Source organism: Myotis daubentonii, chromosome 11, assembly GCF_963259705.1.
Source record: "Myotis daubentonii chromosome 11, mMyoDau2.1, whole genome shotgun sequence".
NCBI classification, from domain to species: Eukaryota; Metazoa; Chordata; class Mammalia; order Chiroptera; family Vespertilionidae; genus Myotis; species Myotis daubentonii.
The window spans coordinates 47,912,410-47,927,211 of record NC_081850.1 but is presented as its reverse complement, the minus strand read 5'-3'; the positions used below and the strand labels follow the sequence as shown (position 1 = coordinate 47,927,211).

At 40.5% G+C, this 14,802-nt stretch overlaps 1 protein-coding gene across 2 annotated transcripts in view; it reads left to right on the top strand.

Annotated features, from left to right (window-relative positions):
• The window catches only part of RASEF (RAS and EF-hand domain containing), a 58,708-nt gene that overhangs the window by 27,024 nt on the left and 16,882 nt on the right, over positions 1–14,802 (top strand). The window contains exons 3-9 of one of the 2 annotated variants that reach the window (XM_059657009.1): positions 3,027–3,117; positions 3,638–3,733; positions 4,853–4,930; positions 5,784–5,899; positions 8,110–8,178; positions 9,793–9,877; positions 10,806–10,894. In XM_059657009.1, the coding sequence (XP_059512992.1) occupies positions 3,027–3,117; positions 3,638–3,733; positions 4,853–4,930; positions 5,784–5,899; positions 8,110–8,178; positions 9,793–9,877; positions 10,806–10,894 (624 nt within the window). The remainder of the gene's footprint in view (positions 1–3,026; positions 3,118–3,637; positions 3,734–4,852; positions 4,931–5,783; positions 5,900–8,109; positions 8,179–9,792; positions 9,878–10,805; positions 10,895–14,802) is intronic. The other variant, XM_059657010.1, reaches the window with a different exon arrangement.

Here is a 14,802-nt window from a genome sequence, read left to right as displayed (position 1 = left end):
TCAGCAGGTCACTGTGATCCTGTCATTTAAACTCTTCAGGGTCATGATTCCATACAGAGCACTTCAGAGAGATGTGTTATCTTCTGTCCAGCCACTTGAAACGTAGGGGAAACTTTTCATCTGGAGAGGCAGGCAGGGCTGTGTTTGAAGCCTGGCCCTGTCACTGACTGGTGTGTGCCTGGACGGGTTCCTTAGTCTCCCTGAGTCTCAGCTTCTGCATTTGCAAAACGAGGCTGTAAATATTCCCCTCCTCAGGGGGTGGAGACTTAATGGAGGTCTTCATGGGGGATGCCCCTCGCACCGGACCTACGCAGGGTGGATGCTCAGCGATGCTGCTTTCCCCTTTCTGGCCCTCCTTACCCAACTGAAAGGCTAAGCGAAGCTAAGCCCTTAGTCATACAGCCGGTTTGTGGAAGGCATAGCTGCTTACACAGGATATCTTGCTGCTTTTAACAGCACACCGGTAAGGTAATGAGAACATAAAGAATGCCATACAGTGCAAAGCAGAATTCTATGTGTTGCAATCCAAACATCGGCCTCTTTGCTTCCTGGAAGGGCAACACTGCTTTGGCATATGTTGGGAAAGAGGACATTTTGTTTGTCACATTCCTGGTTCACCCCACGGAGGCTTCTTGCTGCAGTGCGTTCCTCCAGCAGCTCCGAGCCCTTTGGATAGGATGCCCCACCTCCATGGCGCAGGCCAGGGCTGCTCCTCTGTCTGTTCTTTCCTTCAACACAATTATTAGACTATCCAGTTGACCCTTTGAAGTAACCGGAATGAAAATGTAGAAGAGAACATGTTGTAGAACACTGATGTTAAGTAGGATTATTTTCAGAGTCCCAGAGTCATGCAGAAGTTGAACTGTTCTCAGGGGGTTGCTCATGAACATGATCACTTCCTGGCTCTGATCCTCTCCCTCGGGTCTGCTGTGGCCTTGCAGTAGATGCTCTCAGAACTCTCGATTCTCTAGAGCATGTGGAGTGTCGGTCAGGGCCCCAGGTTGGCCTCCTTTGAGAGGTGACCAGCAGACACACATAGTGAGTTTTCAGAACGTCCAGTGAGTACCTGTTAAAATAGACAAACTCTCATGTATACACACAGGTACACATATACAGACTCACAGGAAGATATGCAGGACACACACACACACACACACACATACACACGCTCAAGCACACATGGCCTCTAAGGCAGTACCAGGTAAACACATTAGGGAAAAAAGAAGTGGCATTCTTTATGTTCTCATTACTGGTGCTGCTCTCAGCTGTGGAGTATGTCACATGATGTTGAGCTGTCTTGATGCTTTTCTCCTCCCACGTCCTGTGCTCTCTGGGTAAGATCCAAAGTCAGGCTCTGCCCTGAGCTCCGGGCCTCCTAAAGGCCCCTCTCTTAGCTGTTAGACACCTCACTGGTGCATTTATATATCCACTGTGGACATTTCCTTACAGTCCTCGCTAAGGCCCCTTCATCCTCACCTCTATTTTTTAATTGGGGGAGAGTCTTGGTCTGTATTTACACCTGAAGAATGGGTACCCAGTGTTCTGGTAGGGGCCCTGGACTGGGGTAAGTAGACATTCCCAATACCCTTGACATTTTCCTAGGAATTGCTGGGGCAAACACTGTCATTATAGCCTGAACAATAAAAAAGAGTAAAAGTTGCTCAGAAGTGAGAAAAGATGAAGGAACACATTCAGAAGCAGCCCAGGTACCCAGATGTTTGGGACGGGATGTCTAGAAGGAAGGGCTAGAAAAACCGGTCCTAAGAAAGGGAGAAATGGATATGTGGCATCGCTCTTTACAGTTTCAGGGTTCATCGAAAAATAAGCAAACCCCAACACCCACATTGCTATGGAGAAACATAATTCCTAGGGTTCAAATAGCAGTTATTTATAAACAAACTAGAATTAGCTGGCTTTCCGTACCAGGTTAACATAACCTTGGGCAGGCTGTAAGGTGACGAGGGAGTAAACAGGAACAGAAAACAGTAGTAAGTCATTCAGAATTTTATTTTGAGGTCCTCCCCCACTCTTCAATGTTTGCTTGAGACCTTAGGTAGAAATTAAACTAATGCACCAACAAATTGCCTCGCAAGGAAGTAAGAGCAGGTGAGATGGTGTAGCAGAAGCCAGCAAACTGGAGGATGGGAGGTCTTCTACTCAGGTCCTGTTCCCTACTGTTTATTAACTGCATGTCACTGGTCCAGGTGAACCAACTCTAAATCTCCTGGTGGCTGCTTTCATGTCACTTATAATCTAGTTGAGTAGGCAAGATATATGAGTGTGAAATGTAGATACTTGGACATATAGCTGAGAGAGAATGAAAAATAATTGTGTTAGGGCTCACTCAGAAGCCTCAACCATTGTAGAGTGGCAGATGTCTCCATACTGGGCAATTGCTACGTAAAACTTTCCTGAAACTCTTCTCAACAGACTTCTCCCATTTCTTACTTTTTTGTCAAATCAGTATGTTCTGCCTCCATAAAATATAATTAATTGATTACATTAATAAAAGAAATTTTCTAACGGGTAACTGTATCTACATTTATAACTTTAAGGAATTGATTAGTAACAATTGCTGAGTTCCTTCCTTTCCCTTCTTCCAGCTGTAGCATATAACAGTGTGTGTTTCGTATAATGGATTTCAAGCCATCTCTTTGCCATGGAGCGCTTTTTTTTCCCTTTGGTCTAGGGTTCTAGCTCATCAGGACAGCAAAAAGGATTTTCAGAATTTATTGGCAGCTTCCCAGTTCTTTAGTATCTTTATCAGTTCTTTGCCACAGTTTAGTTGAATGCCATTTTATTTAATCTATTCAGTTTATTTAATATCTAGTTTTAATGTTCTCTTACATTCAAATGGTCACCTTGCTAACCTCATTTTATTATGTGGACAGCACAGCAATTATTATTTTGAATGCTGTATTTCTCCTCATTTATAAAATAAAAGGCATGAGGTTGATTAGTGGAAGTTTTCCTGTTATAAGTTTAAGAGGAGAATGAAAAGGTGTGCATCACCCCTTGACTTTCAGAGCCCAGGACAAGGCAGCCATGCAGCTGAGTGAGTTGGAGGAGGAAATGGATCAGAGGATTCAGGCTGCAGAACACAAGACTCGGAAAGACGTGAGTGTTTGGGGTTCATTCATTCAGTGAGTTCTTACGGACAGGGCACCGGGCCACCTCTGGGTGTAGCATGTACAGGAATCGAACTGCAACCTTTCAGTGCATGGGCCGATGCTCTCACCACTGAGCAACCAGCCAGGGCTAGGCATATTTCTTTCAGTAGCTAGTGTTAGGTTTTATTTTTTTTAGAAAAACATGTCATCTTTTTCCTACTCATTTGTCCTGTTAACTCTCAGAGGCAGCAAGTAGAGTGAAAAGGGCCTGAGTGCTGGTGTCCATAGACCTTATAGTATGCTTTCTGGCTCTGTCCTGTGTAGGCTATAGATGGTGCTGGGAAAATAGCCTGACCTGAGCCTTTGTGGTCCCAATTCTGGAAATGGCCATGTATCTACAGTCATGTGGTTATTTCCCCCCTCCCTGTGTAGGAGACTTGGGAGCATTTTTAGTTTGACACAAGACATTTATCACCTGTGATTTTGAAGAGCCTATTTAAATCAAATTCACTTTTTTTTCCTTCTAGGAAAAACGCAAAGCTGAGGAAGCCCTCAGTGACCTCAGGCGTCAGTATGAAACAGAAGTAGGGGATCTACAGGTGACAATAAAGAAACTGAAAAAGGTAGGTATGTGGAAGCAAGACTTTTAGGAATAGCTCCAAGATATCAGTGTGACTGAGTTATAGGTGACTAAAAACATTTGGAATCACTTTGAAGCAGCAGGTGGAATCAGATCTCAGAATCAAATTGGACTCTGTGGCAAGACTTTTATGTTTCCAAAGGCATCCTTTCTTTTGCATAGATCTATGTGGGAGCACATTAAAGGCTGTAAAGAACTGTAGAGAAGTTTACACAGTTGTTTTAATTGCCATTACCTAAGCCATTGATGCTGAGAAACTCATTTTGCCTACTCAGTTTTTCTTTTCTGAAGTTGGCGTGCATTTTAAAGTCAAGGGCTCATCTCACAGTCAGCTGTGTGCAGTCATGACATAGTGTGTGAAACCTTCAGCTGAAAGATGAAGAAAGCCCAGTGTCAGAGTACTTAGACTTAGACTCAATGGCATAAGGCATTCATTTTGATCAGTGCATAAATATTCAGTTAATGGACACCCACAAATCCTCACATTTCCCATGGCTGTAAGCTGTTTGTAGGGAAATCATTTTTGTTGCCCATGTCATAGATGATCTTGAGCTAGTTTAGTCTGGAAATAACTAATGAGTCAACCAGCAAGCAGAGCTCATGGACATACTTATATAATTTTTAGTGTGCACATGTCTCTACTTTCATATCATACGTAAATTTTACTGATTTCAATCATTTGATAAGAATTTCCTGAAATCACTATGAAGAAAACTTAGGTGAAAACGACACTCACTTTGTTCTTAAAAATCTTAGACTCTAGCAGGACAGGCAGAACACTCACAAATAATTATTATGCATGATAGAAAGTGTTAAGTGCAGATAAAGCAATAGGTGAATATAGAGGTCCAGACACATGCAATGTAACTGAAAAAGCAAGGATTGGGTTAAGAGTTGAATGGTTTCCAGGAAGGGTTTTCTAATTGTTTCAAAGAAAATTTATTAAACAATAAAACTCTTTTTTCAAATGTTTAAATTACTTAAATTCTTACGGAAAATTGACTTCTAGAATTTCCATTTCTATATACAGGGATATTCCCAAAATTAACTGAATCAATTAAGAGTAAGTCTGTAAATGCACAACCTTTATTTGCTCTTTCAGCTAGAAGAACAATCAAAACATGTAAGTCAAAAAGAAGATGTGGCTGCATTAAAAAGACAAATTTATGATTTATCAATGGTAAGAATCACCTTTTCACTTACAGAAATATATTTCCTGTTAGACTGCTTTTCCCTAAACATAATCATTGCACATTTCTGTCCAATTTCCATTTTTCAAAAATGTTTAAGTCACCTGAGTGCAGATGGGCCTCTTTTCCATTCTTTTAACTTTTATTGGTTTATTTCCTTTGGCATTTCATGTCAGTGAGTTCTCAAAAGGGAAGGAAGACAAATTCATATACTCAATTCACCATCTTGAGCTGGTAGCCTCCAGTGAATATTTTTTAAAAATCTTAGATAAATTTTTAAAGTTTAAAAATTATTTTTAAAAAAAACTTAGGAAATTCTAATTCCTTTAGAATTTCCAAAAATTTCCAAAAGAACATTTTAGAAAATTTCTAACCACACTCATTTATTTTTAAATGCAAAATGTAAACATGTTAGGTGATAGGATTTATTGTAAAAAGAAGCCAGTCTAGATGGTAATCGATATATTAATTTCACAGAATTTTTATCAGTAGTTTCATAGCTGTCATTAGTAAGACATGTTTAAATGCTTAGTCTCTGTTAATTTGCCAATAACATGTCAAAGTACATAATGACAAACTCTTGAGTGTTGGAGTTTGGCACCAAATGTTATGTATTAAAAAAAAACAACAACACACAACTTTGAGGATTTAGATTTTTGACACTTTAATACTTTATCATAATTTCAAGTTACGTTGAATTGATAACTAGTTTTTTGACTACCAAGATCCGAAGACTTGTGGATGGGTGAGAGTGGTGTGTGGGAAAGTTACACTACGCGTTATTTCATTTCTCCCAGGTGGAAGAAACTGAGTCTAATGACCTGCAATGTTCCTTTTCTCTAGGAAAATCAGAAAGTTAAGAAAGATCTGTTGGAAGCACAGACAAACATAGCCTTTCTTCAGAGTGAATTAGATGCTTTGAAAAGTGATTATGCTGATCAGAGTCTGAATTCTGAAAGGTATGAATCTTCACATCTGATTTTTTTTTAATTTGAGTGGAATGTTTATTTAGGTAACCATCCATGGGCATGAAGCTTAGTTATATAATAATAAAGACATTTATTAACTTTTCTGATATAGTCTTTGCTTTCTAAAGATTTTACTTTTAGTATTGTTAGGTGGCCCAGGAGGCGGCGAGGAAATACAGAGAGCCGAGTCAATCAGAAAAGAAAGAAAAGGAAAGGTTTCATTCTGCGTCCTTGAGCAACCCAAGAACCCCAAAGACAGGGCCAGTGAATTCGCGCCCACCGGGAGGGGGGGCACTTTGTTTTATACTGTGGTTGGGTGAGGGGCGGGGGCATGAACTGAGGAAGTCTCCGCTGCAGGGGGTCGGCAGGGTATTCAGGAAGGAGTCAGTATCTGTGTGGGGGTCGTTGTGGATTCAGGGAGAAGCCTGTATCTGTGTCTGGCAGGCTGATCTGTTAGAAATTCCAGGGAGGGTCCATTATCTCATCACATGTCTGCATGTATCCAATCGATCCTGGGCTCTCTCAGACCTAACAAGTATCAGCTTTCCTAGTGATTTTTTGTGTTTTAATTTTTTATACAAACAGATTAATTAGTTTAAATATTGACTGGGTAGGACAGTGCAGGGCTTAATAAATGATTGGATTAATTGGGAGTAGAAGAATGTACTTAATGTTACATTCTTGATGTACATTAATATTACATCAATAGTTAGTGCTAATTAAAGGGCTTTGAAGGTAGGAATATTGGCCGTTCAATATAAGAAAAGGAAAAGTAGACATCTTAGACAAGTAATTTTATTTTGCTGTGCTTTAGTTTTGTAGTGTGGTATATAATAACACACAGAGAGACATGTATTTATATATAGATGTATATATATGGAGATATAAAATTGCATATATGTGCAAATATAAAGTACATATATATGCATACACACATTTGCATATAAATGCATCTATATACATATATGCATATGAAATGTAGAAGTTGTGGTCTCTGCTCTTTGAGAACTTGAAATTTAATTGAGGAAGGTAAAAAGCGAAGAGACATTGAGGTGACCTTGGGAGGGGGAATAGGTTTGTGTTGGTCAAGGGGAGCAGAGGCAACATCAGCAAGTAACTCAGGTGCCTAGTAATTTACTAGTACTAACTAGTACTGAGTACTAACACATTCAGTCCACATAACGCCCAATGAGACAGGGACTTTCCTTATCCCCATCTCACAGATGGGAAGAGAAAGTTAAGAGATGTTCTAGGTGAGGCAGTACCCAACACAGGGTCAAGAATATAAGGACAGAGAAGCCTGGTTTGGGGGAACTGGTTATGCCACTGGACAGGAAAAAGACATTTTGAAATGAAAGGTAAAAGTTTTAAAAAATTAAAATGTTTAAAACCTTGTTTAAAACTAAAATGTAAGAGCCCAGAATTTCTGGTGAACAAACTTAAATTTCTGCAGACAATTGGAAAAGTTTTAGCCTTATTAAGAGAGCAAATGTGCAGGTTATTGTGGACAAAGTTTGATACCTTGAGAGCTTCGGAAGCTAGTGAGGGGGTTTATCTGCTTAGAAATGGGGCTGAGATGGAATACGGGCTGGCTATGAATGGCTGGTGTTCAGAGTGGACTTCTTGAGGATGAGGCCAGGGCTTCATAATAGAGCAACAGAGGAATCAGTGTGTGAGAGTTTGTAGTGCATGGAGAGAGCCTGGTCCTGTGGATTCCCCATGATTTAGGAAGAGGGGAGGAGGGAAAGTAGGAGTAGGGGCAGGGAAGGGAGAGAAGGAATCATGAGAAAGGAGAAGATAGCTGGGGTTGGGATTGTATGAGGCTTGGAACGAGCAGAGAAGGGTTAGAACTGACGGTGAATTGAGGAGAAGGGACTTAGCAGAAGGTCAGTGGTTCATTCCCAGTGAGGACAGCGCCAGGTCAGTGGAGTGGGGAGGAAGGGCTGGTGGGTGCAGAGTGGGTGATGAGGTGGAACAGCACCTTGCACAAGGAAGCTGAGGGTGTGGTGTGTTTGTGGAGTCCCAAGAGGAGAGGAGGCTACTGACAGCTCAGAGAAACCAAGTGGGAGCACAGGTGAGATAGAAACCGTGGTCAAAGACACACGTCTTTGCAAAGGTGAAAAAGAGTTTGAAAGGGCAGGTTTGGGTAAGGCAGGACTGGTTACCTAATTCTCACTCAAACATAAAATATAATTTTACAGGGATCTGGAAATAATCCGAGAGTACACGGAAGATCGAAATAGTCTTGAGAGGCAAATTGAAATACTCCAGTAAGTTCTCATATAAAATGCTCATTGCATTTACATTTTACTTATTTTTTGTTAATAACACATGTGCCACATGTAACACAGGTGCTGTATGCTAAGGGCTGGGTTCTCATGCCCACTCGTGCATCTTCTAGCTGTGCCGCGTTTAGCTGTCTGACGCTTCTAATCCTAAATCATCTAATAAAACCCAGGCACTAGAGTGTAATTCTCTATGTCCTAGCAAGTCAGGTGGTGTGTCCAGTGTGTCTTTATTACACCTCTGTTAGAATAATGGCCCTGACCTTAGCGGCTTTCTCTGCAGCTCACCTGAGAGGTGGTCAGGCGTCTCACGGTAGTGCATGTCACAGCAGCAGGCATACACGGTCCTTCTTTCACAATTTATATTGCCTGGTTATAACTGGGTATGGTTTTCCTTGGTTAAAAAAAACCCTATTGGAAATATTTTACCTGCTCTGTCAACTTCACAGCTGAGTTGCAGTAATTCCAGCTTCTGAGGCCCTTCCCCACAAAATCTCCCTCTCACACTCCCTCTCTGTTTTCTACCCATGCAATCTTTTCTGCTGGGTTCACTTACCCCCAGTGAAGTAAGGTCAGGCTTGACAAATTCTTTTCACCATCTTTGAATGGTTTCTAAGTCTCACCTGTGGCAATTACAGAGTTGATGTACTACCATAATCCTATTCATTCATTCATTCATTCATTCATCCATTCAGCATATTTTCACTCACCACCTTTTATGGGTCCGGTGCCGGGGACTGAGAATAGAGTGGCAAGTAGGAAGAAAAATGAATCTCTCTCCTAATGGGGCTAGTCTAGAGAAGAAGACAGAAACTGATCAATAATAATAGAAATATGAAAGGCCGAATGAAAGAGGCGGGACAAAGGGAAAGAATGTGTATACTGTAGAGAACTTTGGCCTAATCTGGAAGGCCCAGGAAGTGTTCCCAGTGGAAGCATCAAGTGAACTGAGGTCTGAAGCATGAATAAGCCTTCAGTGGGGAAAGATTAGCCACTCTCCAAGACAGAGGTTCTGGATTATCCTCATTTCATAGAAGAGGTTGCTGAGGCTCCAGCAGGTTAAATAACTCCTGTCAGTCACATGAAAAGGACCCTCCTGAGTTGGGATTTGAAACCAGAGTCAATGTCGGAGCCGTTAACAGGTACACGGCAGTGCCCAGTGTTACAGCACCAGGCCAGGAGTGGGATGCACGAGTAGCCAGAAAAGAGTCTAGCATCACACACCATGTCCATAGCCAGGCTGTGCACAGGGGGATAGAGTGGTTCCTGGTGTCAGCCGGGGCCAGGCATTTAGTGAGCAGAGACCTGCATGAAACCTATTCAAACAACAGAGCTCCCCGAGGGAAGAGCACTTCCACAGAACAGCGCATGCCTTCCTAACATGCCTTGAGATCTTTAAAGAGAGGTGATGCGTGCATTCAGTTGTACTTCTAGTAATGAATTGTGATCTCAGTTTGTGAGGTGTGAAGGGAAGACGTAGGAAGTTACAGGAGATGGTAATTCCACCTTCTGAACATCACAGCCTGGAAAATAAGTGGCGACATTTCCCCCTACTGATACTTTCCACGTTAATTTATGTTTTATTTACTCACTCTGCAGAACAGCTAACCGGAAGCTGCATGACAGCAATGATGGCCTAAGGAGTGCCCTCGAAAACACTTACAGCAAGTTCAACAGGTCCTTGGTATGCAGCAGAATTTCCTAACGCGTGGTGTTCTGTCTCGTGGTAGACTGTTTCGATGGAAATCTTGTATTTTATTCAGGAGAACTTACAGTTATGAGAAACTATTCCATATAATAAAAGGGGACATTTTCCAAAATTAAAAAACTGTGCTATCCCTCTGAGGAAACAAATGCCCAGAGGCTAACCAGCTCTTGTTAGGTAGCCTAGGAAACGAGAGAACGATGTGCAGGTGTGACCTGGGCCCTGGCAGGTCCATAGTGTAGCAGGTAGGTAAGATGTGCACAGGTAGCAGTAACGTAAGAGAGAGAGGGCAGGCAGTCCATGGAGGTACAAATGAAACATTGCCCAGGGGAGGGGAGGAAGAGGGTGCTTCTGGCTGAGGAGTGTGCTCACACACACTGAGCATGCTTTATGGGAGTGAGACCATCAGATGGAGGCCTTGGATTTTAAGCCCTCCTGCAGAAACTAGCTAAGCCCCTTTTGGGGTTTGTAATTTTGAGGACCTTCCCCAGGCTCTGTGTGTGAGAAAGCCTCTTCTCCCTCTTTTGGGGGTCAACTTCAAGTTTGGGGTCCCATAGGCGTAGCTTCAGGTCTGGAAGGGTCACTCACTAAACCAGATTATGGTTCGAGAACAAACGAATCAAAAGAAGTTGGTATTGCACGGTCCTGGCAGATTTAGGGCACTGGGAGCCCCTTTATGGCTTACGTGGTAGGGATTAGACTTATGACACAAGGAGGAGAAGATACCATATGTGGTTGTTGCATCCCCTCACTCCCCCCCCCCCTTGATTTTGGTGCTCACATTTGCTCATGTAGGACAACAAACTTTTAATTGCATTGGAAGTTAACTAGTGTGCTGCAGGTTAAAAACCATATATATAAATAAAATGCTTACATTGAGTAACGAAACAATAATTATGCATTTCAGCGCGTAAATAATACATCGCCAGGGAATACAAGTTCTAGGAGCAGTCCGAAATTTAATGGTCATTCTCCTCAACCTCCGGGCTATGACAGGTATGTTATTTTCATTTTGTTTGAATTCTGGATCAAAGTTGAAAGGAGAGTAAATTTCCTTAGAGGTAAATTAAAATAATAGAATATATTTTGGGCACTAATTTGTATTTCTACACTTACTTTAAATTTTGGAACATGAAATATGTATAAAAATTAAAGTAAAAATGTTGAAGATAGGGCAAAGTAATTTCCTTAAGATGTCATGACTTGGTTTTATGTAAGCTCACCTTGACCTCATTCCTAATTGTGTCTTGTTTCTTAGAAGTGGACTTGGTAAAGGGAGTTTTAGGGAAACCAGTCAAACTCCAGTATATGTTGTGTTTTTCAGCGGTTCTCAACCTGTGGGTCGTGACCTCTTTGGGGGTCGAACGACCCTTTCACAGGGGTCGCCTAAGACCATTGGAAAACACATATATAATTACATATTGTTTTTGTGATTAATCACTATGCTTTAATCATGTTCAATTTGTAACAATGAAATTGGGGGTCACCACAACATGAGGAACTGTATTAAAGGGTCGCGGCATTAGGAAGGTTGAGAACCACTGTGTTACATGATGTTGAGATTCTTGGTAAATGTTTAATAGCTCAGCATAATATGTAAGCTATATTCAAGGAAAAGGACACTTTCAAAACAAAAGCAATATGGCTAGTGTTCCCAAGCTCTACTGTATTAATGGAGTCACAGAGGCTACCAGAAGTGAAAATTTAGCTCTATTTTTAAAAAATTCATCTTATTGTTGAGAATATTACAGATGCTCCCTCTTTCTCCCATTGATCCCTTCCAACCCCCCACCCCCTGTGCTTTCACCGCACTATTATCTGTCCATGGATTATATATGTATGTATTTAAGTTCTTTGGTTAATCTCTTCCTGCCCTTCCCACCCCCTGCCTTCCCACCAAGATTTGTCAGTCTGTTCCATGTTTCCATGTCTCTGGATCTATTTTATATGTCAGTTTATTAAATTCATTAGATTCCACATATGAGTGAGATCATGTGATACTTGTCTTGCTCTGGCTGGCTTCTTTCACTTAGCATAGTATTCTCCAGGTACCTACATGCTCTCTCAAAAGGTAAGAGATCCTTCTTTCTTTATAGCTGCATAGTATTCCAGTGTGTACATGTACCACATCCTTTTTATCCACTCATCTACTGATGGGCACTTGGGCTGTTTCCAGATCTTAGCTATTATAAATAGCGCTGCTATGAACATAGGGGTGCATATATTCTTTCTGATTGGTGTTTCAGGATTCTTAGGGTATATTCCTAGAAGTGGGATCACTGGGTCAGGTGGCATGAAAATATTTGCCAATGTTGCATCTGATAAGGGTTTACTTTCCAAAATATATAAAGCTCATACAACTTACAAAAGGAAGACAAAAAAATCCAATTAAAAAATTGGCAAAGTACCTAAATAGCTACTTCTCCAAAGAGGACATATAGATGGCCAAGAGGCATATGAAAAATGTTCAAAGTCACTAATCATCAGAGAGAGAAAATTCAAACAACAATGAGGTGTCACCCCATCCCTGTCAGGATGGCTACCATAAAAAAATCAACAAATGACAAGTATTGATGAGGATGTAGAGAAAAGGGAACCCTAGTGTCCTTGCTGGTGGGAATGCAGACTGGTGTAGCCATTATGGAAAACAACATGGAATTTCCTCAAGAAATTAAAAATGGAACTGCCATTAGCTCTATTTTTAATTAAATAAAGTGAAATATTTGCCCTACTGTAACTTTAGATCTAGCACTAAAAATGGAAAGATAATATGTGTATGCACACATGTGAACACATACATACATCTGGCTACTTAAATGGTTACTTTTGGAGTATGTCAGGGTTCGAAAGTAGAAGTGAATGGGCAAACTACAGGTTTCCATCTCTCCATCTCTGATGCAGCTTTCTGTTTCATGCTCATTCCCTTTTCACCTGGGGACCTTTAGTCTAAAGAATAATGTACTTAATATGCTGGTGATAGCAAAATGGGCCAGTCCCCTTTCAGGAAGGTCAGTGGTCACTTTTAAGAAAATTCTATCCATGTAGCAGATGTTTTGTCCACTGATTTGTGAAATAAAAAATTGTAATGGTTTGTTGATTTATAGGCACCTGACTGCTCTGTTATTGGGAAATACAGATTACTTTTAAGAATGTGTTGGTGTGATGGCATTTTTCTGGCCTGATATCTAAGGTCAGTTTTAAGCACACAGGGGAAAAGATGCCTAACTGAAAATTATTTCAGAAATTCCATCATGATTTATTTTTGAAGACAGTAAATACCATGAACAAGGCTCATAAATACTGGACTAAGAGCCTATGGACAATAGCTTCTGAGGGACAAGTCGTCACACCCCAGAGGCTCAGAGCGACAGAACCCTGTCACCTGTGTGCTCACCACCTTGAATAGAGGGATGCTATTGTCCCACTGATGTTCCTTTTTGGGCAGTCACTAGTTTGATAGAAGTTAATATTTTCTTTTCTTTTTGATGCTAGTATAAACAGTTAAAAGCATATTATAAATTTAATTTTATTACTTCTGTGGCCTTACTGAATTTCAACTTGTCTATTTGTTTTAGCTTTGTTTTTTTCTAAGAATTCCAATGACAATATGACTTGTTTTAGATTTTTACATATTTCATTGTAATGAAAATATTCTCTGGGTGGGTAAGAATAGTTTACTTTTAAAATAGTATGTATATAAGTTGAGTTTGAAAAAGTCTGATCTGTACCTATATTTTTAATTTAAAGTTTAGACATTCATGGAGATGATCTCAATTCAGGATTTTACGTCTCCTTTTTCCTTATCAAAGATACAAGTAGGTTAAAAAGATAAAGTTCTGACCAATAATGACATGGAGCTGAAGTAGGTTGTACTATATTATAATGAGAATGGTTTTCTTAAGTTCCTTACAGATTAACCTAAAATCAATTTCAGAAGGAGAGTGTCATAAATGATGAAATAGTAAAAGAATGTATACACACCTAGCTAGCTAGGTAGATTGAGATTTGGTATGAAATTCCTGTTCCAAGAAAAATACCTCGTAAGTGAGCAACATATCAGATAACGCATATTGGTTAAATCACCTTTTTAGTTCATTTTAAACATTTGCTAAAGGCACCAAAATATTATTTATTTCTAAGATTTATATAGCTTATACTTCTATTAAGTCCACCCTGTCTTTTCTAAGCATATCCATCTCTTGTTAGTTCTCATATCTGGAGACCCATGTACCCGCCCATTGCCCCTTTCTGATGAAATCATGTGTGCCAAGTAGCTAGGATTGTGTCCGATGTGTAGCAGGGACTAAAGAAATTATAGCCACTGTTTTTATTTTAATATAAAACTAGATTCTTATGAAAATAAATAGAAAAGCAGATGTTTGAGTTTCATGAGAAGAAAGATCCACAGAAGTCAGAAGTTCTAACCTTTCTGCATGAAACCTCTCCTGTAGGGGTTTTTCCAGACTGTGTGTCGACATTTCACGGCAGAAAACTCATTTCACCTTCCAAACTGTTTCAGGACCACATGTTTGTAATTGTCATTTTTCACCATGTTGTTAGAAATATGACTCTCAGAAAAGTCTACCAGTTGGCCCTTATTTTGTCTTGGGAAACCTGAGGGAATGTATTCTTCTTCTCCTGTCAGCCCTTCGCTTATTTGAAGAGCGAAACCATTAAGATTTAAGCTGAGTGCACTGAACCATTTCTCATATTGGAGGGTTTTGAGTCTCACATCATCACTGTTGCCCTCCCCTCCCCCCACACACACTCCCCAGGTTATCAGCATCCCTTTTAAGTAGAGATGTTATTCAGAAATGGATGCATTGTTCAGAGTGTGGTCTGACCACACGAGAGGGAAAAGGTTCACATGTTCTACATTTATTTTTCTTTTTTAAAAAAATATA